The following is a 22,401-nucleotide window of genomic DNA, read 5'->3' on the forward strand; positions in this document are numbered from 1 at the left end:
GCCATGTGACTTGATGATATGTACGTACCCAGACGCTATTTACTTCGGCATCAAAATCGGAACATTCCTCGGTTGTCGTCACTTGACCCAATAGGATCAAGCACCACGCCAACTAAGCTCATCTTGGCCAGCACTAATGCAACCTGCTGATAAAGTGGGCTGGAGAGATGACGCTGCCAGTATCAATCAACTATCAGCAACCTGCATTCAAAACCCGATTCACTTTCCTCTTGATAGGTTCTTTCGTTTTCTTCAGCAATACCTTGAAGACGGAAACTGGTCATCATTGCCAAACTTGCATGAAGTAATGGCTTCTCCGCAGCAAATTGTGATTGAGCCTATGACCCAGCAGCTCCTGGTCCAGAATGCTGGTGAAGACTGGACAGGGATCACTAGCACTGCCGAAAGACGAAAGTTGCAGAACCGATTGAACAAAAGATCGCAATGTGAGTAATTTCACTTTGATCATGTGTACATACTTACTAATGCCCATATTGCAGATCTCAGGAAGCGGCAGAAACTTACAAAGAGCCGACAAGCCGACAAGCCAGCCACACCGAAGCCTTCAACAGAAATCGCTGTCCAAACATCTCCAAACTCCATGATACAAGCTATTATGGAAATGTGCGAGGTATTCAACAGTCCAGATATCAGTCAAAGGGTATTCGCTCTCGCGAGTATGGCTTATTTGGACTATACCATGAATGCGCCACGGATCTCACAACTACCATTTCTCATCACATTGAACGTCAACATAGCCATCGCCAAGAATGCTACATTACTAGGATTCGATCGCGCGCTCATGTGCATCGACGAAGCGATATCGCCTTTCAACCAAAATGGGCCGTGGCCAGTTTGTTACAATCCACCAAAGGTCTTGGAACCAACATCGGTACAAAAGGCTATCCTTCATCATCCCTGGCTCGACATATTTCCTTTTCCAAAGTTCAGAGATAATATTATCCTGGCAGCAGACGCAGAGCTTTTGGATGATGGCGAGCTCTGTGAAGATGTAGCGGAAGCGAATATACAGAATACTGAGAGGCCGAGCTTAATTGTATGGGGGGATGCTTCGCTTCCGCATTCTTGGGAGGCTTCGCCTTTGTTTCTTCGGAAATGGGGGTGGTTGCTACATGGTTGTCCAGAGATGCTGGAGGCGACGAATAGGTGGAGGCAGAGCAGGGGTGAGAGGCTTTTACATTGGTATAATAATTGATGTACGAATACGGTTGTTTACCAAAGAATCGGGTAATGGCATGCCACCCTGTATTGTATGCGAGGGTTGGTGGCTAAGAACTTGTAACGTCGTCATTGGATGTCAGCACCTTGCATCAGTCATCTCGTCTTGATGCAAATGGCTGAGAATCCTAATCTCTACATTTATCTCTTGAAACATGGTAAATGACGTCGAGAGATGACACAGAGTCTCGTGAATTTTCACTCTCTGGCTTCACAGCAACAATTTCGAAAGCCGCATTTCAACAATTAGCAACGGTCGTGTGGCCCAATGGCAAGGCGTCTGACTACGAATCAGAAGATTCTGGGTTCGATCCCCAGCATGATCATATTTTTGGTCTTCAGACTGAATTGGCGTGCTCTGAGACCCAGTTTAGCCTACCTAGTGTCTGTTAGTCTCTTCTTTTTGATGTGGGAAGAGCCACACTACTGTTTGGTATCATTAGCATCACGATGAAGTCCTGGCGAAATCATGGGTTGAGACTCGTAGTATTCGTATTGCCTCACTCTAGGTAAGGTAAGGGCTCGGTCTACACATCCATCATTCTACTGTCTCGCGTCGACGCCATCGGATCTCGGCAGGGTTCATGGGCCGAGAAAACATGGACTAAGCATCGTTAGCAAGCCCTCATCACAAGACAAAGCAAACTTACAGAGTAATCCGGTGCCGGAAGAGGAGCCTTGGGGTCAGGCTGTTCGATGTGAACCAATCTGACGAACGTAGCAACAATAGCTCCCAGCTGTGCATAAGCGTAATTCTCGCCAACACATCGATGTCGTCCAGCTCCAAAAGGCAAATAAGGACTGCTGACGGATTTGCTCATTACTCCAAAGCCGTAATCCACTGTCTGACCATCTTCGGCGGTCTTCTCGAGAGGTTCAATCTTGTCCCAGCGATGGGGATCCCATTCTGATGGTCGAGGGAAGAATTCTTCTGAGCGGGCCATTGTGCCGGGAGACGAAAGCAGTGTGTGGGACGGTGGCACTACCCATTCAGTGCCAGGGACTCGCATGGGTGATTTGACTTGACGGAGGATGGAGTGGATTGGACTGTGAAGGCGGAGAGTTTCTTTGATAACTTGGCCGTTGAGAGTTAACTTCTGCAAGTTCTCCCATGTCAGAGGCTCTTGTGGTGAGCCAAGAACCCGAGTCTGCTCCTCGTACAGTTCTTGAACCAAATGAGGCTTATTGGCCAGGTTAAGAAGAAGCCAAGCACCACTGGCAGCAGTATTATGCTGACCGCCCATCAAGATAGCAATCAACATACGCGCAGCGTGGTGATCCGGGAGAGGTTCCCCATCTTTGTACTGCGCATTCATGAGCGTCCAAACCATATCCGTCTCGTCGCCTTGATTACCAGTCTCGCGACGCTTGGCAATGATGTCGCTGAAAAGCTTCTCCATTATCTTACGGGCGTGGTTCCGACGGAAGTTTTGCGGGAGGGGAAGACCTGGCATGACGAAATTTATGGGCTGGAAACCATCGTCTAGATGACGGTAGAGAGTGGCAAATGTGCTGTCAAACATGGCGCGGACTTCGTTTCCTAGAAGGGATCCAGATGCTGTGTAAATTGTGATTTCGGCCATGACTTCTGTAATATTGACAATTCCTGTGTCACCCTTGAAGTATGGCGAGGTTTTGACATAGTCTTCGACTTCTTTGACGAACTTTGGGATGTAGCACCGTAAGGAGTCTGTGGTGAGACCAAGTTTGAGAAGCTGCACACAAGGAGGGGTTAGACTGAATCCAGGTCGTTGAACGTAAATTGCATACCCTCTTTTGATCCATGAAACGAGCATTGGAGCAATCATATACAACCTCTTCGCCAAACACAGGCGTGGTGAGCTTCCCATAAACGTCCTCGGCGTTGAGGTCGGCGTGTTTGCCGTTGAGGATAAAGTCATTGCCCTTGGGACCAAGAAAGACAGTCGTGGATTTACCAAGGAGAATAAAGGTAAAGCAGTCGCCGTATTTATCTCTGCAATCGAAGAAAAAGGCGTACGGATCCATTCCATACTGAACGGTGCTTCCGATGAAGGGGAAGATGTGGAATACAACGGGTGGACGATGCGGGTTAGGAAACCATAATTGTTTGACCACGTTGGTGACGATGGACAAGATGATGATAATGCTGGTTGTTAGAGGGATTGAGACTGAGAGCGGTAGAGTCCGCAGAGTCTCATAGAGAGAGTCCATCGTGCTCCAATCCGTGATGAAGATTGACAGCGGTGGACAAAAGTGAGACTTTTCTTAGCAAAAGATAGCAAGTTCGGTCAGCATCGTTCGTCTCGAGGTTAGTTTATCGATTAAATTGGATGCGAATACGAGATGAGTCAGCCCTATCGAAAGATGTGTGCTACCAGTCGATCTTGTTCCTGAACGATACCCGCTACTAATTCCAGGGCACATCTTACAGGGCCTTGGCGCTGATTCCATCAAATGTTAGTGGTCCATCGCACCATCACACGCTGTCAGCCCTGAAAACGGCCTGAAATAGCCTGCTTTGGCCGTTGAAACAGCCAAGCCTCAGCCGCAAAACGTACGATAAATGCCTCTATCCAAACCTTGACCATACTTTCTTCGACATTTTCTATATGCTACAATGAATGGGATAAATAATTGTCCCGAGGGCGAAACTCGCGACGTCAAAGAACTTGTCGTCAAACTAATCGTCGCTCATCTCACTGCCATCATCGCCTTTTGCCATCTTCAATCTCTCCGCAATGAGCGCCTAGTCAGCATCGAACCAGTACTATTCCTACTGTCTCCGTTTACAGTCACCGTCCAAACAGCCCTCGGCCTATGTCTCATCCACTACTATCTCATCAATAGCTTGATCAGGTCACCTAAATCTTGGTCCAGCCATGTTCGTACTTATACGCGACAGTGGAGCATCTTGTTTGCAAGAAAACCACGGCCTGGACCCAAGAAAGACGATGACATCCGTTCTCAGCCTGCGGAAGCATGCGTGAATCTGGGGAGATTGCTGGTCATGTCTGGAACACTATTCCAGTTCGTGGCGACCATCTTTTTATACAGACGAAGGTGGAATCTTTATGGCTGGGAGTCTCTCTCCATCGTCGACCACCGCACGTTTGAGTTGTCTGTTGGCGGTGCTGCTGCTACAGTCTTGTCCATCTTATTGGTGCTCAGACTACCAGGCTTCGTTGAGGCTCCTTCAATCCCGTATACCCAAGAACACGGCACGACACCAGAGCAGAAACTTCTGTTCTGTCGTGGTGATGCAAGACGTTGTCCCCAATGGTACGCTCCATTGTATATATCCCCATATGTGTCAGGAACAACAGCGGCAACATGGCTCTTGTGCGTCTTTTCTTCGACATATGAAGGCGAGTTGCGATGGCTGAAGCACGTGGCCTATCTCTATACTCTTGTTTATGAGGCCTTCAACGAGAGGCTTGGCCTCAATATGTCTGTCTGGTCATTCTATCTTGTTGCTGGCTTTTTGTTCGGCCTTTGGATGGCAGCTGCAAAGATTCTGACAAGGGTAACTAACACTGGCATTGATGATTTCCTAAAGAAACATCCCTGGGTAGCTTGGCCAATCTTGATCATAGTGGGCACTGCGCTTCTCAGCTTCTTTTTCGTCTTCATGTTTCTCATCATCACTTGTATTTCACTGTTGGGTTTCGCTATATTGCCTGCTATTTTATCTGGTCCTCTTAGTATTGGATGGGCTAAAGGTCTGGAAACACAGAATATGTTCTCTCAGGTGCCCTTTGGGACGCGGGATGAAACGACTGAGTGTTTATTACTCTGGAAAGATCCCGTGGCCGATTATCTATGGTCACTTGTCTAAGAAAGACTGAGTGCGACATTTCCTCGTATCAGATTTATCCCGTCCAGGATTGGCTGATTGGGTTATCTCGATTACTTGGGGTCGTTTGTGTGTGATGGTTGACGAATAGATCACGGAAGACAAGGAATGGCTAGCATAGAAATATAGAAATAAAGTATGATCAATTAAAATACAGCATTGCAGAAAGTAGACTCTCAAACATGCGCAACTTGGATATACTCAGGAACAAGTCATTTTAAGCCAAAGACATAGATTAAAACAGTGAAACTATGTTCTATCGCTAATTTTCACAACTCTCTATAAGATCAACTCTCTCTAACCACACTGATACACTGGTGTCTCAGTATTCCAATAAGCATACAAGTTCTTGTTCCCCTTCCTATCAAGTCGTCGCTGACTTTTATTCTCCTCCTTTTGGACCTTTTCTGCAAACTTATGGTTTGTAGTTATGAGTGCTCGTTGTTCAGATGAAGACAAATGCATCAGAGCGGTGCGATCACTGGCGCTCATATTCGCGAGCTGATGTGTGGCAGTAGCCTTTTGTCGTTTTTCGCGTCTGGTCAACACTTGAGTGTCGGGGATAGGAACGTTGGTACTTGTATCGGCCTCATCACCAGCCTCGCCAGCATTACCAGCTTCACCAGGAGTATACTCTAACTGAGGCGCTAATGTGCGCAGTCGACGACGTGCTTGAAATAGAGATGGCTCTGCCTGTGCTGATAACTTTTTGGAGATGAGTCTTCCGGAGGGTAGGCGCATCGAATCTTGATCTACTTGCAATGGCTTGCGATCGAGATCTTTCCTGCTGCCATCTTCATTGACATAACCCTCTGATAGCTCATCTTCAGTCTGATAAAAGTCGTAAAAGTCGGCAAACTCTGAATCTTCTGACAAGTCAAACTTGCAGTGGCCCTTGCCTGTCATATGTTGCTGGACAGCTTGAACTGTTGACCGTGATGTTTCGCAGTAAAGACATTCGCGATAATTGAAGATAACGAGATGTAAATATCTGACGAAGGTCTCAAGGTCGACAGTGAGATGATCTTGCTGTGGTACGAATAGGCCGTGTGACTTTTGCATATGGACCATGCTTTCTTCAAGAGTAGGCGATGATGTGGAGCAAAAGAGACATTGACCGGGTGTGAATGATGGGACTTCCTCTGGTTGTTTTGGTGTTTCTGTGATGTCCTGGTTTAGAGGAGTGGTGTCCTCGAGGACGGTGGGGGTTGTTGATAGGGAGGTCATGGCTGCAGTGCTGGTTGTGGCAGTGGCAGTGGTTGCTCCTAGCATGTAGTCGAACAAGAGATTAAATGGGTTAAACTGTTGGTAGAACTGTTGAAAGAGTAAAATATAAACTTTATTAAATGTCTTGTAATTTGCTGCTGAATGAATAAGATAGTTTACTGGACATCTCAAGTATTTAAGTACTCGGGGTCAACCATCAATAGAGGAAAGAAAGTAACGCCAGCAATGTACATACAGTGCTGTAATTGGGCAATCATAGTGAGTCAAGCAAGACCCTTGCCCAGTCCGAATTGGGTCTTTGTCTAGAATGATTCATAGTGATTCCGCTTCTCCGTGGGGCCGATACTTAGCCTCTAACAATAACCACACAGCATAGCACTAAAACAAGATACGACCACAGTACATTTGACCCATGGGACCCCGGGCCCGAACACCACCATCAGAAGATCACTAAAATTGGAGCAGATGTCTGCAAGCACTTACCCTGGACGAACAGCGTTGGGACGAATTCTCGTTATCTGCTGCCAACTCAGATTCACAATGGCTTCTTACAAATCGGAAATAAATTTAGCGGTTTTCCAGTGACTCAGAATTATCAATGCAGCCTGGATACTTAGTGCATCATCGCGTGATGACTTGGTTCGTCTCTGTTGTGGACTGACATCGCTCGTGCAGCAGTGTTCGATGTTCCCGCACAGCAAAACACAATCATTAGAACGCATTGTACCATGAAACTATCCAGTAAAAGATTGATTGCTATGCAACTTATATCAAACTCTGCTTTTTGAGTCTATTTCATATGATCCGCACTTCATGTGTCAAGAAGATGAACAAGCTCACATCTGGAGGCTGTCTCTGTAAACAATGTGTTTTTAGCGCCATATTTAGGCTTTGCTGCCCGTTAGCTTGGCTCAAATAAACTCTCCCATGCACACACACTTTCTCTCTCTCTAAAAAAACGATACCATTGTTCGAGCACTGTGCAGGATTACAATATATAACTAAAACTGTCGAGAGATGCAAAAAGATAGTTGATGGGCAATTGGAGACTTTGCTCCCGCCAGGGCTTGAACCTGAGACCTTCGCATCACTGAATATTCAGATTGAAGTATTAGTACGACGCTCTAACCAACTGAGCTACGGAAGCCGATCAACTTTTGTTAAAAAGAGTCACCGTAACGCACAACTCAAACCGTCAGCGTTCAAGACTGCGATGTCGAGGTGAGTAAATATCACGTTTGGGTAATTACAGCTTTTTCATTAACGAGGTGCAAGCAAGCTGCCTAGCCGAAGACGAGAGAAATAAGCGATATGTGACTGCAGGGATTAAGATAAAGAAAATGGGGACAAGAAGGGTCACGCTCCGTTGGGAGGAACATGATTAATAAACAGACACTTTCTATACTACTAACAAGTCAAACTCTACTAATCCAAGACATAGCGACTGAGTAAATAAGAGAAAAAATACAGAACAAATACAAACAAGGTAGTAGATCCATCTAATCCAGCTCCTTCACCACCTCCTCCAGTCTATCTCCAAAGCATCGCACCAAATTCTGAATCATCTTGTCATCTCCACCCAAAATCGCCTTGTCTGCACTGAGAGTAATCTTGATACTATCGCTTTCGCTCACAATAACATTGAAGAACAGCCTGTGAGCACACAAGTGACTCGTGCTGAGCTGATCAACAGTAGACACAGTTGACGATGGCTTTGTAGTCGTGAAGTAACTAGACGCTAGAGGTTCCGGAAGCCTGTATCGTTGCAAAGCTCCTCCATCGTTGGCATTAGACGGGGTGGCATCGTTGCGGTGGATAATGTTCAGGTACGAATTGAATCGAGGACTGATCTTGGACAAACCATCCGTTTGAGCGAAGCATGTAAGTTGCGCAAGATGGTCCTGAATGAATCCGAGTTGACTCTCCAATGACCCAGTCAAGTCCACCGACAATGGTGTAACAGTAAGCGTCGGTATGCTTGCATCCGTCAAATCGAGAGTTTGCGTTCCGTCAGGCGATGAGAGAGATCTCGACGCATGGTTGAGACCAAAGGTGGGACATGTCGTTTGCGTCATGTTCTCGAGAGCCTTGGCGTAGGCGAGGATGATGGTAGTGGAAGTTTGCGATTGACTCTTCTGAGAGAGCAAGTCAACTACAGCCTGAGGGATGTTGGTTGGGAACGTCGCTTTGAACTGTGGACCAAAAGAAGATGGCGAAGCAGTATCAGCCGCTCCGAAGACAGTTTCTTCAGCGTGCGACAAATGCTGCTTCCAGTAGGCTGTTTCGGCATCAGGGTCTCTGATGTCTTTCATCTGCTCAACAACGTGCTGAAGCGATGGGCGATTTTCCTCGATCTTGTTCGAACTCAATAGCTTGTTTAACTCCTTCTCAACCATCTTGATACTCCATCCGTCGTAGAGTGCGTGGTGTAATCTGATCACAATAGCTTTGCCATCAGAAGCCTCCAAGAACGAAAGTCGCGCTGCAGGGCTCTTCATGCCAGACACCTTAATGTTTTCCTCGGCAACATGATCATGGATCAAGGCCTCGATCGTCTTTGTTGACTCCCGAATGGTTGTGAAGTTCTGTAGAGGCGACCACTGTTCATTGAGAGTCGCCTGGAACAATTCTCCAGCGCTCTCACAAACAAAGGTTGTTCGAAGAACATCGTGAGTGCGAACAAGTTTAGCCCAGGAATTGGACACCATGTCCTCGGTGAGAGAGTCGTCTACTCTGTACACCCACGGTGGCTCGAAGAACCTCTTACCATTGTGCACCCACTGCTCCAAATGCGATCGCTGTCCAGACAAAGCTGGTAGAACAGACTTGACAAGACTCTCCGGTATACCGAGAGCCTTGGCCATCGGCACCTTCAGTCCCTCATCCACCGTCGACGACGTCACCTTCTTGACCGACGCCTTTCCACCCTTGGATGTACGACAAGCAATATCCCGAACACTAGCTCCTTTCATGATCTCAAACACGCTCACACTCAATCCAACCTGATCCTTCAATAGCTTCGACAAACGAATGGCCAAGATGGAATCAAGACCAACACTGATCAATTTGGTGTCGTAGCCAATCTTCTTACCTCCACGTCTTGTACCAATTACCTTTTCGACGACGTTGAGAACCGCATCTGCTGTTGGGGTCAAGCCGTTCAAGTCCGTGGACTTGACTGTGTCGCTCTTTGTCTTTGTGACTTCGACTTTTCCAGCGACGCGAAGGTGCTTAGTGTTGATGGCAGGCGATTCTGGCCCTTGTAGCACATGCTTCAGCGAAGCGGACAATTGTTCACCGATAGCATTGACCTCTGTTGCGGACGTCTTGGCTCTCAATTTTCCGTTGAGCTTGTTGTCCTTGATGTGGAAGCTGACAATGAGAGGATAGTCATCGTAGGCGGGCCCAGTCGAGTCTCCAGAGTTGGCCTCGGCTGGCTTGAACAGTGACGATGATGCGTCAGCGGCATCGGAAGACCCGATCACCCCATCAAACACGAAAAGGCTCTGGAAGAGACCAGCTGAAGTCTGTCCCTGCTGGCTCGATCGCCACTGTGTCTGGACCTTTCTCAAAGATGCCATCGAGTTGGTGCCTCGTGCAGAGTCAATCTGCTTTTGTACAAGGCTCAAAGCCTGAGATACAGTGATGGTGCCACTTGTAACTCCAAGCTTGACCCTCATCGGAAGAGTGTTGATGGTAGGCCCAACAATCGCAACATCATCATCCGCGTCGGTGGACACCACTTCGCCGTACACCACGTCGGCTTGGTGATAGAGTGACTCGCAAAGAACCTTGACCCATGCCAATTGGAGTGCTGCCTTGACGGTAACACCGAGATCTTTGCATCTGGATTGAAGAAGAGATAGATCCTGCTCGTCCAGAGAGAAATGGAACGCAGATGATGCCTTGAGTTCGTCGGGTGGGAAGTCAATTGGCGTGTAAGTGTAGTCTCGAACTTCGCCTGTCCAAAATGCAATTGCTGACCGCTGAGAAGAAGCAACAGTTTTTGCAAAAGGACGGAAGAGACGCTTTGGGGAGCTGGGCGATTGAGAAACCTCGCCGTTAAGCCGTCGGAGATAGTTCTCCTCCAAAATGTGCCAGATCGCTTGAATGGAAGTCGCATCGTAAAGTGCATGGTGGATTCGTAGATGAACCCTACCACGAGGCGATGACTTGACTTCCCAATTGACAAGATCGCTCTGCTCAGTTGGAGAAACGATACCGACCCATGGTGAGTCATCGTCGTCCGTGAACATGAACCGAGTTCGGAGAATCTCGCAGGCCATTACTGTGTCTTTGACAGCAGCGAGGAATTGATCGAGGTTGGGGGTGTCGGCGTCAAGAGCAGTGTCGGACAGCTGAATAGCATGCACATAGGTGTATGCGTTTCCACTTGTGGCAAGTGAGGCGCTAAGCATGCCCTCTTGGAGGGGTGTCGCGACGAACATCAAGTCCCTGGCCAGCTGAGCGAGGGTTCTGTCATAAATATTGCCCTCGCTCAATGCGTTGATCTCAGGCTTCGCGACCGAGGTTGTTTGAACGCCATTCGTGGTCGATGTCTGCTTGGTCCTGGCGTCGCGTAGGAGTTCCGCGACTCCCTTGATAGTACGCGCCTTGATGACTGCATGCGAAGACAATTTCGTCTTGTTGGACTTGTTGATCTGCTTCACGAATGGAAGAACTGTAATGGAGTCGAGGCCCAGTTGGTACAGTGAGGTAGACTCTGGCTTGGAGGATACTTCTGAGAGGTTGAGACGGAGGAGGCGACTGATCGTTTCTTGTACGTCAGCCAAGGCCTTCTTGTAATCGGTGTTGGTTGTGTTCAATTCGGGAATGCCACTGTTGGAGCCCTTCTGGGTGATTGATGAAGGGACCGTTGTTACAAGCAGCGCGGGTCCAATGTCCGAGATCTTGACATTACTGTCAGAACAGCTATACAAAACCTTCTCAAACAGCTGGCCGACGTCGCCCAATTGCTTCTCGTTCAAAGCGCCAGCAGACGAAAGCGTCAAGACGATCTTGCCATCGGCGTGAAGATCAACATCAATTGCAAGGGCCATGTCACTACTACTGGAAGTCGGCAAGGCAGTCATGCGTCCTGGTTTCGACTCCTCTTCGTCGCGGGCGGGCATAACGTTGATGCTCAGAAGACTGTCAAACAACTTGTCCTGCGAGCTAGACCAGCGCTGGACTTTGTCTACGCTGACGAGCGGCATTTTTCCTCGACAGACATTGGTGTGACCCTTGTGAACTCTCTGAGCGAGTTCGGGAAGACTCTCACCCTGATCATTGAGAGCGAGAGTTCGGATCAGTGTGTTGAGGCATGGTGCGACAAGACTGTCAACATTATCGGCGACGTCGTCGAGTAACGGCCGAAGCGACATGACAAAGCCATAGGTGATGGACGACTGTTGAGTAAGCTGCGCAAGACAGAGGCTTGTCGCCAGCTGAAACGCCGAAGAGGTCGAGATCGTTGCGTCAGACCCAGACTTGAGCTTGGCATTAAGTTCGGAAGATGTGAAGCCCAGACAAAGAGTCGCGCGAGCCATTGGACCGCTCGTGTTGTTGTCGTCAGAAGCGCTAATGCGACATGGTTGAATGCCTCTCAATTCTTCTTGCCAAGAGCGCTTGGTGCCTTCGAACTCCTCACCTGTCAGGTTACAGTGGTGCGAAACTCTCGACAGAGTATTCAAGGTATGGAAGGAGGTAGAAGATACAGAGCTTGGATCATTGTATGCTTGCTCAAGCTTCTGTTTAATGGAGTCGATCGCAACACCGTCAAATAGTGCGTGGTGGATCTTGAGAGAGACGGTCGCTCCATCGGGGCTCTCAGTAACGAGCAATCTGACGGGAGGCTGCACGTGCATCTGAGCGACAATATCGGCAGGTCGAGTATCCTGTAGCGGCGAGACAGGCGGTGATCGAAGAACGACTTGGAATATCTGGCCATCCTCATCTCGCTGGATAAAGCATGCCCTTAACATGGCTTCTGAAATGAGAACTTGCTCAGCCGCGTTCTTCCATCTGGCGATATCAGTGTCGCGATCAAGGCGGTAATTGAACTGAGCCACATAAGGCACATCATGCCCTTCCGAGTCGCTGTCATAAGCGCTGAGCCACACCAAGGAGCGAGCGATGAGAGCAGATTGGAGAGGAAGGCAAGGCAGTACAGCCTCGATGTTGTTTGCTTCAAGACCAGTCGGGAGTGGTCCAAGGTCTGCCACAGTAAGATCATTGGTGTTGACTAGCATCTCGTGTTGACCATCCATAGATGTTGGTGTCGCAATCGGAGTGCTGTCGGTGGATGAAGCGGCGTTATCAGCGAGTCTGGCAATATCCCTAACCGTGCACGAAGCTGTGAGGATATGAGTCATCTTCAATTGTGAGAAACCTCGTTTTCTCAAAAGAGACACCAAGTTCACAGCAGAAAGACTGTCAATTCCAAGGCGGTGGATGCTGCTGTTTGAAGTAGCCTTGACACTAACGCCCACAGATTCTTCAATGGCCGCGACGACGAGCGACTCTTCTGGACTAAGATCTTCACCAGTACTGAGACTCTGACCGATGGCGTCTTCGTATTCCTCATGCCGCTGTCTCGCTAGGAAGTCGCTTGCCAATCGCCCCAAGAGCTTGGTGTCAACCTTGCCTGATGCAGCCAAGTAGGGAATCTTGGTAACCCAGACCATAGTGGGAACCATGAATGCTGGGAGCTTGGCCTGGCACTCTTGCTCGATGGTATCCAGCAGTAGGCCTGATTCGCGGTCATAGTCGTATAAAAGCTCAACTTCAATGCCAGTTGACTTCTTTGCGACAAAGCCTAAAAGCTGCTGCTGCTGGGTAGACCCATCGCCGCTAGAAGCAACCGCAGCGGCAAAGTCTAGGTCGCCCGCGTTACCAGCGACCTGCTTGAGGAAACCGACGACCTCATCCAGCTCAAGTCTCTGACCACGGATTTTGGTTTGTTGATCGGCTCTACCAAGAAACTCAAGTGTCCCGTCGTTCATCATGCGCATCATGTCGCCCGTCCTGTAGACTCTCTTAGTACTTCCATGAATGGAGACGGTTTGGAAGCTCTTGGCGTCTTCGACAGGACGGTTGAGGTAGCCCATGGCTACTTGGGGACCTGCGATGCATAGTTCACCTGGTTGGCCTCTTCGTGCGACAACAAGTTCATCAGAGGAAGTGCTAGGGCAAAGAAGAACAGTCTCGAGGCCTTGGAGGGGAAGACCGAGGTTGCGCGCGTTGGAATCGTGATTGACTGCATGACCAAGACATCCGATGGTGACTTCCGTTGGACCGTAGAAGTTGAAGAGCACAGCTCTGTCATCCCCAGCCTTGGTGTCCTGTGCCCATGTGTTGAGTAGCTCATTGGAAGCCTTCTCACCACCTGTAGTGACAACTCGCACAGAGGGCACGTCTTGAGGCCTCAATCGCAATTGAGTCAAGACAGAGGGAACAGACCCGAAGTGGGTTATGCTCAACTCATTGATGAGCTCCTTCAGATTCGCCATCATGGAGCTGCGGTCTTTGCCGATGACGACTCGGTGACCAAGATGCCATGGTACGAAGAGCTGAGTCAAATGAGGGTCGAAGGCTCGCGATGTGAGGTTGAGGTACTTGCCGACACTTCCAAGCTTAGCTGTTGCTGGTGAGTGTTCAATCAGACGGTTGCTAAAGGCAGAGATGAAATGGCAAAGGTTGTTGTTGGAGACTCGAACACCCTTGGGACGACCTGTGGAGCCGGATGTGTAGAGGAGGTAGCCTCCATCACCAGCCTCGAAGTGTCGCTCGGATACAGGCCAAGCAGAAATGATATCGAGATCATCCTGGTCATCGGGGAGTGTGATAACTGGGGCGTCATCGTTCGCATCAAGTCTAAGGTCGGCGACAAGTTCATCCGTGGTAATGACTAATTTCGCACCCGCGTCTCGAATGAGCAGCTGCTTTCTAGCAGAAGGCAAATCTTCGTCGACGGGAAGGTAGATAAACCCAGCGCGGAAGATGGCTAGAGTAACTGCCAACGACTTTATGTCTCTGCCTAAACACATAGCGACAGGATCATCAGGCTGAATATTGGCTTCATGCTGCGCGAGCTTCGTAGCGATGGCATTGGTGAGCTTATCCAGCTGGGCGTAGGTAATAGTCTTGGTGACTATCTCCTCATCATCGTCAGAGGATTGGAAGATGACTTCCTCGGCTGCGATCCAGTCTGGATGTTGAGACGCATGCAAAGCGACACTGTCGGTTGGGTTTGCTGGGGTATTCTCGATCGTGGTGACAGCGCCACTGGTAGACAGAAGGTGTCCTCCCATTCTGTTCTGCAGCTGCGACAGCGGGACCTGTGAAGCTTCAATCATAACCCGAGCCTGGTCAAGAATCTGGTCCAACAAGAGTTCTAGCTGTGGTTGGGAGATACGACGCCCATCACCAGTAAGTTCAATCGACTTGTCTCCCTCGAACACGTTCAAGGCGAGAGGATGCTCAACATTGAGTGAGAGTGCCTGTCCGACCTCGTTGAACATGTGCGAGACAGATCCATCATCGATATCATCAGATGCGGGATGGTACACAAAAAGACCTGGGAATGGCGCATTGCTACTACTACTTCCCCGATTGAGCATCTTCTTCACATCAACTGGGTGAAGATTGTGTGTCGTCTTGAACAACTCCGCTGAGTCACGAGCCATTTCTTTCCACAGCTCCTCGGCCGAAGTCGCGTTTGAGCGAATGATGAGAGGCAAGGTAGCGATAGCAGGACCAACTACGTTCTCGAGATCTGGATGTAAAGCCCTCTGGGAGACGGTGTGGCCGAGTATGACTGAGTCTAATTCGAGGTACGAGGCCAACACACAACCGAAGGCTGATTGAAGCAGAGTTGGAAGCGACACACTCAAAGCCGAGTCCAATAGAGAAGCAGGAATGTCCTTCTTAGCAAGGAGAATCTTCTGGGTCTGCTTCTGTCGAGATTGTGTCAGGTCAGGCAAAAGACCATTCAGCATGCCTCCAGAGACAGTCTTGCTCAGCTCCTCCAAGCGACGGTTCCAAAGCGACGTCGCTTCATCTCTCTTCGTGGGTGGAGGCAACAGACCCAAGTCAAGGCCTGTGTCAAATTGTGCAACCTTGCCTAGGCCCTCCAGAGGCTCCATGTTGTAGAACTTGGAGACGGCTTCGAGGAACATGTCCGATGCGACGGCGTCGTAAAGGGCGTGGTGCATACTGAGCATCATCTTGTTCGACTCTTCGACAAATGTGACGGCCCAAGGTGGCTCGATGGTTGTGGTAGGGGAAAGCTCTGTCTGTAGTACCCGAGCTACTTCACCCAGAGACTGGTTCTGCTCGTCGGAGATCTGAGTCCAGCGAACAGTTGGCTTGTCTCGAATGAGTTGAAGAATCGTAGATTGGACTCCCAACTCTTTCGCCCAACTGACAGTATTATCGTTTCCTTCGACGTCGAGTTGAGTGAGAGGAACGAAGATCGTTCGAAGAATGTCGAATCGCTTGGCAGCTGCAATCCAAGCTCTCTTCAATTGACGTGCGTCGATCTCGTCTAGATGATTAAGATCGAACACGCGATGAGCCCAGTAAGCTTGCGGTTCGAGCATAGTCTCGACGATGAGCGACTCTTGCATTGGTGTCGCAGGTATAATAGATGTTGTGTCGCTTGGTCGTAAAGCGCCTTTGATGCTTGCTGTGAGCGCAGCCTTGATAGGAGCTAGCCACGAGCTCTCAGCAGGCTTCACTTCGCTCGTTTGCGATTGGGTAGTCTTGGGCATGCGACTCAAAGTGATGTCAACCAACTCGCCAAGTGATTCGCATCCCATGAGATCAAGAACGCCAACTTGACATTGAAGCTCTCGTCGTAGTAGCCAAGCCAACTTGGTCACTTGCAGAGAGCTCAAGCCTAGACCTGCCAAACTGTCATCAGGTGAGAGGTTCTCGATTGCGATGTTGAAGTTGGAAGCAATGGTCTTGAGAATGGTGAGCTGTTCAGATGTCCATTGTTGTCTTGTATTAGCAGGACCTTGACCTTGCGACCCTGCGGCATCATCTCTACCAGCCAATACGTTCAGATCCGATTCAGCGTAGATAGCCTGCAGCGCCTTCCGGTCAACCTTGTTGGATGCGGTTCGAGGCATAGTCGTATCCAAAACAACAACATGACCAGGAACCATGTACGAGGGTAGCATATCCTTCGCCCTCTTGAACACCTGTGTCCTGATCTTCCCTGTGTCGACATTCGCAACCTTGACAGACACAAACGTGACAACGACCTTGTTGTTGTTTTCGGCGGGCGCACCGGGTCGCTGAAGGTAAAGAGTTTCGACATGCTCAATTGCCGCATCATCATCCTTCAGACTTGCGCACGCGGCACTGATCTCGCTCAACTCGATACGAATACCTGTGATCTTGACCAGATCATCGTTGCGACCGAGGAACTCAAAGCCATGGTCGTTCAAGCGAACAAGATCACCGGTCAGATAGATGCGCTCATCGATACCAGGACCACCTTGGATGAAAGCCTTTGTCGTCTTGGCCTCGTTCGCGAGATATCCTTTGCCGACCTGCGCACCACCGAGAGCCAATTCACCGACACCATATCGTGGGACAAGCTCCCATCGGTTAGTACCTTCAGCGGTACCGACTTCGCGCATAACGTAAGCTGTGCATGGGTTCAGAGGGAAACCCACGTTGGCAGCTTTGGCGTCATCGCGACTCTTGCCATAGAAGCGCCTCATTGTCGAAACAACAGCGTTCTCAGCTGGGCCGTACGTGTTGTAAGCACGGGTGGTGATATCAGGAGCCGCCCATGCTTCAGCGACATCTTCAGTGAGCTTCTCGCCGATGAAGGTGACGTACTGCAAAGTGGAACCTTTCAACTCATTCACAGCGATGCTAGCACCGAATGAGGGAGTAAGGTGGGCATGAGTTGGTTGAGACTTCCAAATGAACTCAGTGAATGTGCCCAGAACAAGCTCCCTTGTACCGCTAATGACTTTACCAGCCAAGCCCCAAGTGTAGAAAAGGTCTTGAACAAAGACGTCAAAGCTGTAGGCCGAAAGCTGGAGTGTGCGCACTTGTTCGCTGTCGTCATGTTCAACCTGTACTTGCAGGTCTCGCATGGCTTGGGCGGCGGCGCTGTGCTGGATCATGACTCCCTTGGGTTCTCCCGTTGTTCCAGATGTCCATAGCAGATACGCCAGGTCTTTTCCACTGACCTTGGAGGATGAAATGCTATCGCGTGGCTTGGCTCGAACAGACGTCTTACAATCGGTGTACTTGTCCACCAAAATAATCTGAACATCCTTCAAAGTTCCTTGTTCAAGACACGGTTCGACCAGTGGGAGCGACTCGGTGTTTGTAAGAAGAAATTTACTCTGTGCTCTTGCTATGAGTGATGTGCGTCGCTGAACGGGAGATGTAGTATCGATGGGGCACCATGCCGATCCAGCTTTGATGATAGCCAGGATTGAGACGTATAGCTCGACACTGCGCTCCATGCAAATGGGGATGATGTCGATGTCTTGTTCGCGGAGGATGTTGGCCAGACCGTTGGCTCGGATGTCAAGCTCAGCGTAGCTCAACTCAACTGGAGGAGCATCGAGGGAAGAGTAGAAGCTCAAAGCCAGGAGACCGGGTGTAGCCGCAGCTTGGTCTTCGAATTGAGCATGCAGAACTTGGGTCCTCTCGTAAGCCTCTCTTAGGTCTTCAGGCATCGCCTCAATGTCGTGTTGAACAGGAATCGTTCCTTCGGCGGACAACAAAGCTCGCTCCATGCGCGCTGGCAGTGTCTGGACCAAGTCATTTGGCACCGACTGAAGGATAACTTCTGTAAGAGCCGCGAATTGCTTCACGATGCATGAAGCTGAGAGCTCAGAGAATGTCTCGTCGCGATAGGTCACCTTGAAGAAAACGTCGTCGAACCTTCCGTTGCGATCCGCAGAGTTGGGGTTCGTGGGAAAGACCTCTGCAAACATGGCAAAGTCATAACGTATAGCAGGGTTCGAGATCTCGGTCCACAGAGCGGCGCCATCGCTACCATCGTCGGGTGAAGGGTATGCTTGGAGGGCGAGAGCGGTGTTGTAGGGAAGAGTCTTGAAGACACCAAAGGAAGTATGTCTGTGGCCTTGCGCGAATCGAGAGTGACCCATCAAACTGTGAATGAGTTGACGCACGGACTGTGACTCGGGCAAAGCAACGCGGCATGGAACAACAGAGAAGGTCGGCGCGTGAATAAACTCATCATGGCCTGATAGAACGCTGCCAAAGGTGACATCGTCGGTGTCGGCCTCAGAGAGGATGTGCAAGAGCATAGCCCACGACGCTTGGAGGATTGTGAGTGGTGAGGCTCCCAGTGCTCGACTCTTGGTCTCGAGAACATCCCAGGAGATGTCGCTGGAATGCTGAACCATAGCATGTTGACGAGCTCCAGCAGCTGGCGGCTTAACATTGTTACCGCTGATGGCCCCGAGAGGCTCAGTCTCCCATCCTTCGAGAGCCTTCTGCCACAGCTGGTTCGTGTCCGCGCTGACGTTGGAGGCCCAATCGAAGACGGCTTCATAAATTCCTTGTCGCGGAAGAGGTTCCATACCAGCATACTGTCGGGCAATATCGCTCATCAGAACCTCAAGAGACGGTCCGTCGCAGATGCAGTGCGCGGCGCTGATGACCAAAAGCCCACCATTGTCGGTGTTCTCTGACTCAACAATCTGGATATAATACAGCCTCTGAGTCTCGAGGTTGAGCTCTTCCTCAGCCAGCTCAATCCATGATTGCGCATCCGAAAAGAGTCGCTCATCGTTGGCCTTGTGCATGACTACGCTAGATCCCCCCACCAATCCCCGCCAAGCGCCCATAGTCAGAGTCGCCTGTATGAACGGAGACAGATTGTCATCGCAGGGAAGTATCGCGGACCGGTAAATGGCTTGTCGTGAAAGTACATCACTGACAGCATCCTTCAGAGCAGCAGCAGAAACACCAGACTTGAGTCGCAAGACAGTATGGCTGATGTAGTTGCGCTTGTCCATGGCAAAGCTGACAGCCAATTGACTCTGAGTACTCGTCGCAGGAAGTACCATCTCAATGTCGGACTCCTTCAAACCAAGCTTCTCAACGGCCTCAGGTAGGTGCTTAGCACCGAAGGCCTCCAGCTTAGCCCTTGTGTCAGACTCCTTTGTGCTGGAAGAGGTTGGTGTCTCTAGGTCCTCTATGCTGGGAAAGAAGGCGGAACGGAGAGTGGCGTTTGCGTCAAGAAGGACAGAAAGCGATGGCTGGAGTCTGGCTCGAGATGAACGGCTTGAGGAACGTTCAAAGACTGCCCATCGCTTTCTGACGTCTCGCAAAACACGCATTGCTCGGAGACTGTCGATGCCTGCGTCGGCTAGGACGGTGGCGGCCGTAACGATAGGGCCCTCCGTAGAGCCATCGCTAAGCACACCGCGCACGATACAAAGGAGTTCTTCCTCCAACTTGACATCATTGGAATCCTCCAAAGGCTGGAGAGTATGTGAATTGCCACCCTGACTAGGTGTTAGAAAGCTCATGTCTCCATCCTTCGCTAACAAGTCATTGACCATTCTCAGACCCGCCCTGCGATCCGCCTTTCCAGACGCAGACCTCGGAAGCGCATCGACTTCCAAGATCCTGAAAGGTCTCATGTAATCTGGTAGATGCAGTCGCGCAGCATTCGAGCACTCTTGATGAACAGTCTCGAAGCTCACTCCACCACGAGGCTCAACAACAACCAAGCTGACAACCTTTTCCGAACCAGACTCTGCACCTTGCTTCCAGACACAAGCCATCGTCTCCCTCACTCCGTCTACCTTGCTTGCTAGTACACTCTCAATCTCACCAAGCTCAACTCGTCGGCCGCTGAGCTTGACTTGATCGTCGGATATTCTGCCCAGGAACTCAATGACAGGTGCGCCATTGGGATCAAAGACTACTCTTGCCCGATCTCCAGTCTTGTAGACCCGTCCCCACGTCGCATCATCGATGAAGGCTAGCGCAGTCTCTTCTGGGCGGTTGAGGTACCCAAGCTTGCTGACTTGGGGCCCTGTGATGACAAGTTCTCCAATTGCGCCCATGGGAACAGGCTGCAGACCTTGGGATGACGGCTGATCCACGATGAGAGCGCCACATGTCGCTAGCGGTGTTCCGATAACTGAACCTCGCTGGTTATCGGGGACATGAGCTTGCGCAATGCAGTAAATAGCTGTCTCTGTTGGCCCATAGCCATTGAAGATGCCTCTAGGCACATGCGTAGTCTCATCGTCTCCCGACGGATTCCATTGGGCAAAGTCCTGCAAGAGTCTTGCATTCAGTGTCTCACCACCTACCATCAACCCCTTGATCGATTTCGGATCCAAAAGGCTGGCGAAGCTGGGTGTGATATTCGTGATATCAGCCTCCAGTGTCGTAACAACCTTGTCGATGTTCTGAAGGGTGAGATGGCGGGGTGCACAGCAGAGTGTCGATCCACTACTTAGGGTCCAGAAGATCTCAAACAGAGAAATGTCAAAGGTTGGTGCTGCGCCTTGAAACCATCGAACTGGCTTGCTTCCGGCTGGTGGGAGAGTAAAGTTATAGTGAGTGCTCAGAGAGGAGATGGTGCATGACGCAGAGAGATGGCTGACTGCTACACCCTTTGGAAGACCGGTTGTTCCAGAAGTGTAAAGAATGTAGGCTATATCATCTACTGTAGTTGGTTGAGATGACAGCTGTGTTGGTTCAATGTCGGGAGAAGCGAGGTAAGGAGTAACATCAACAGCTTCTGTTGAAAGATCTCGAGTACCTAGCCAGGTATCTGAGTTGAGCAGAGATGAGCTTGTCACGATAGCGACTGGTTTCAAATCTGCCATCAAGGCCTCTTTTCTTTCCTTGGGTGCGTCAACAGCGATGGGACAAAAGGCAACTCCAGCCTTCAAAGCTGCCATGTAAGAAATGTAGAGTTCAGGACAAGGTCCCAAAAGAACAGCAACAGTCTTGAACGACTGTGACGATTGTGCAGCCAATTCCGAAATCCTGGCGGCTAGAGTAGTCGCGATGTTGGAGACTTGTCGATATGTGAACTGGACTCGGCTGCCGCTGTTGAGATCAGTTAGGTAGTCGATTGCAGTCGTCTCAGGGTGCTCAAGTGCCCTTTGCTCAAACCAACGATGCAAAAAGCCAGTCTTGTTCGAGTCACTTTGGACATGATTTGATTGTGTCCCATCCTGACGAGCAAGATCCATGGGACTGGTCCTTGGTGGAAAGTTGAGGACAGAAGGTTTAGACCAACTGGAGAGTCCAGTCTGGTTTTCCTGGCTAAGGATGTCGTCAAACATACATCCTAGGGCTTGGAGAGCCGCTTCAGGGACTGTTGTCGACTTGACTGTCAGGCGAATCTCGCCATTGGCTTCGATGTGAAGCTGTACATCCTATGAAAATGTTAGCATCCATGTCTTTTGGTTGTTCAACTACTTTGGTTAACATGTGAACTCACCTTTCCTTGGCCAATAGAGAATTGAGTGGGAATATCTTGATCAACTTCATATTGAACAAATTCAACGGTTTCAGCAACCGAATTTGCCAAGATATATCCTCCACGTTGTGAGTCTTGGATACAAAAGCTCTCTCCATCGTCGAGAACAATAAGTCGAGATACGAGCTTCACAAAAGCCTTGATGGCAGTGTCTCGATCAGGTCTTGGCTCAAATGAGCTGGTCCAGTGTAGTAGCTGATCATTTGATGATTGCAGAGATTGCTGGTAGGTGTGCAGTGGCCGAAGCTGCGTAACAGGCGGCTCTTGGACAGAGAATTTGATACTCATGGTGTTGATCGCTCCAATTCTTACACCCAGTATACACGAGTGTCTCAGATGTCAAAAGTCGTGATGTCTCACTGTGGTGTTTACGTGATCGTCTACCTAGGTAAATCAGATCAGATCAGATAACTGTCAACACCAAACCCTTGACAAAATTACGTCGGCCGTTATCGTCCGAACCGGCCTGATGACGATGTTCCACCTCGATGAGCTATAATACTGCCGGTACTCGGTACACAGTATGTCATCCCGAATGGACCCCCGAGAATGGAAGGTTGGCTTTCCAACTCCATAACAA

The 22,401-nt window shown here is 49.8% G+C and overlaps 5 protein-coding genes across 5 annotated transcripts; 2 read left to right on the forward strand and 3 right to left on the reverse strand.

The window, feature by feature from the left end:
* Positions 1-307: 307 nt before the first annotated feature.
* Positions 308-1,188, forward strand: FPSE_02460 (uncharacterized protein; the record flags this gene model as incomplete). The annotated part of the gene is made up of 3 exons (XM_009255579.1): positions 308-446; positions 501-1,057; positions 1,168-1,188. The coding sequence occupies 3 exons, from the start codon at positions 308-310 to the stop codon at positions 1,186-1,188; spliced, it is 717 nt and encodes a 238-aa protein (XP_009253854.1).
* A 589-nt stretch (positions 1,189-1,777) lies between these two features.
* FPSE_02459 (uncharacterized protein) lies at positions 1,778-3,432 on the reverse strand (the record flags this gene model as incomplete). The annotated part of the gene is made up of 3 exons (XM_009255578.1): positions 1,778-1,843; positions 1,890-2,954; positions 3,010-3,432. The coding sequence occupies 3 exons, from the start codon at positions 3,430-3,432 to the stop codon at positions 1,778-1,780; spliced, it is 1,554 nt and encodes a 517-aa protein (XP_009253853.1).
* Positions 3,433-3,838: 406 nt separating this feature from the next.
* Positions 3,839-5,056, forward strand: FPSE_02458 (uncharacterized protein; the record flags this gene model as incomplete). The annotated part of the gene is made up of 1 exon (XM_009255577.1): positions 3,839-5,056. One exon carries the CDS (start codon positions 3,839-3,841, stop codon positions 5,054-5,056), a length of 1,218 nt encoding a protein of 405 aa, XP_009253852.1.
* A 315-nt stretch (positions 5,057-5,371) lies between these two features.
* TRI15 lies at positions 5,372-6,301 on the reverse strand (the record flags this gene model as incomplete). The annotated part of the gene is made up of 1 exon (XM_009255576.1): positions 5,372-6,301. One exon carries the CDS (start codon positions 6,299-6,301, stop codon positions 5,372-5,374), a length of 930 nt encoding a protein of 309 aa, XP_009253851.1.
* Positions 6,302-7,800: 1,499 nt separating this feature from the next.
* On the reverse strand, positions 7,801-22,109 carry NPS1 (the record flags this gene model as incomplete). Its single annotated transcript, XM_009255575.1, has 3 exons — positions 7,801-12,675; positions 12,724-21,717; positions 21,783-22,109. 3 exons carry the CDS (start codon positions 22,107-22,109, stop codon positions 7,801-7,803), a joined length of 14,196 nt encoding a protein of 4,731 aa, XP_009253850.1.
* Between the last annotated feature and the right edge of the window lie 292 nt (positions 22,110-22,401).

The sequence above is a fragment of the Fusarium pseudograminearum genome, chromosome 3, assembly GCF_000303195.2.
Source record: "Fusarium pseudograminearum CS3096 chromosome 3, whole genome shotgun sequence".
NCBI classification, from domain to species: domain Eukaryota; kingdom Fungi; phylum Ascomycota; class Sordariomycetes; order Hypocreales; family Nectriaceae; genus Fusarium; species Fusarium pseudograminearum.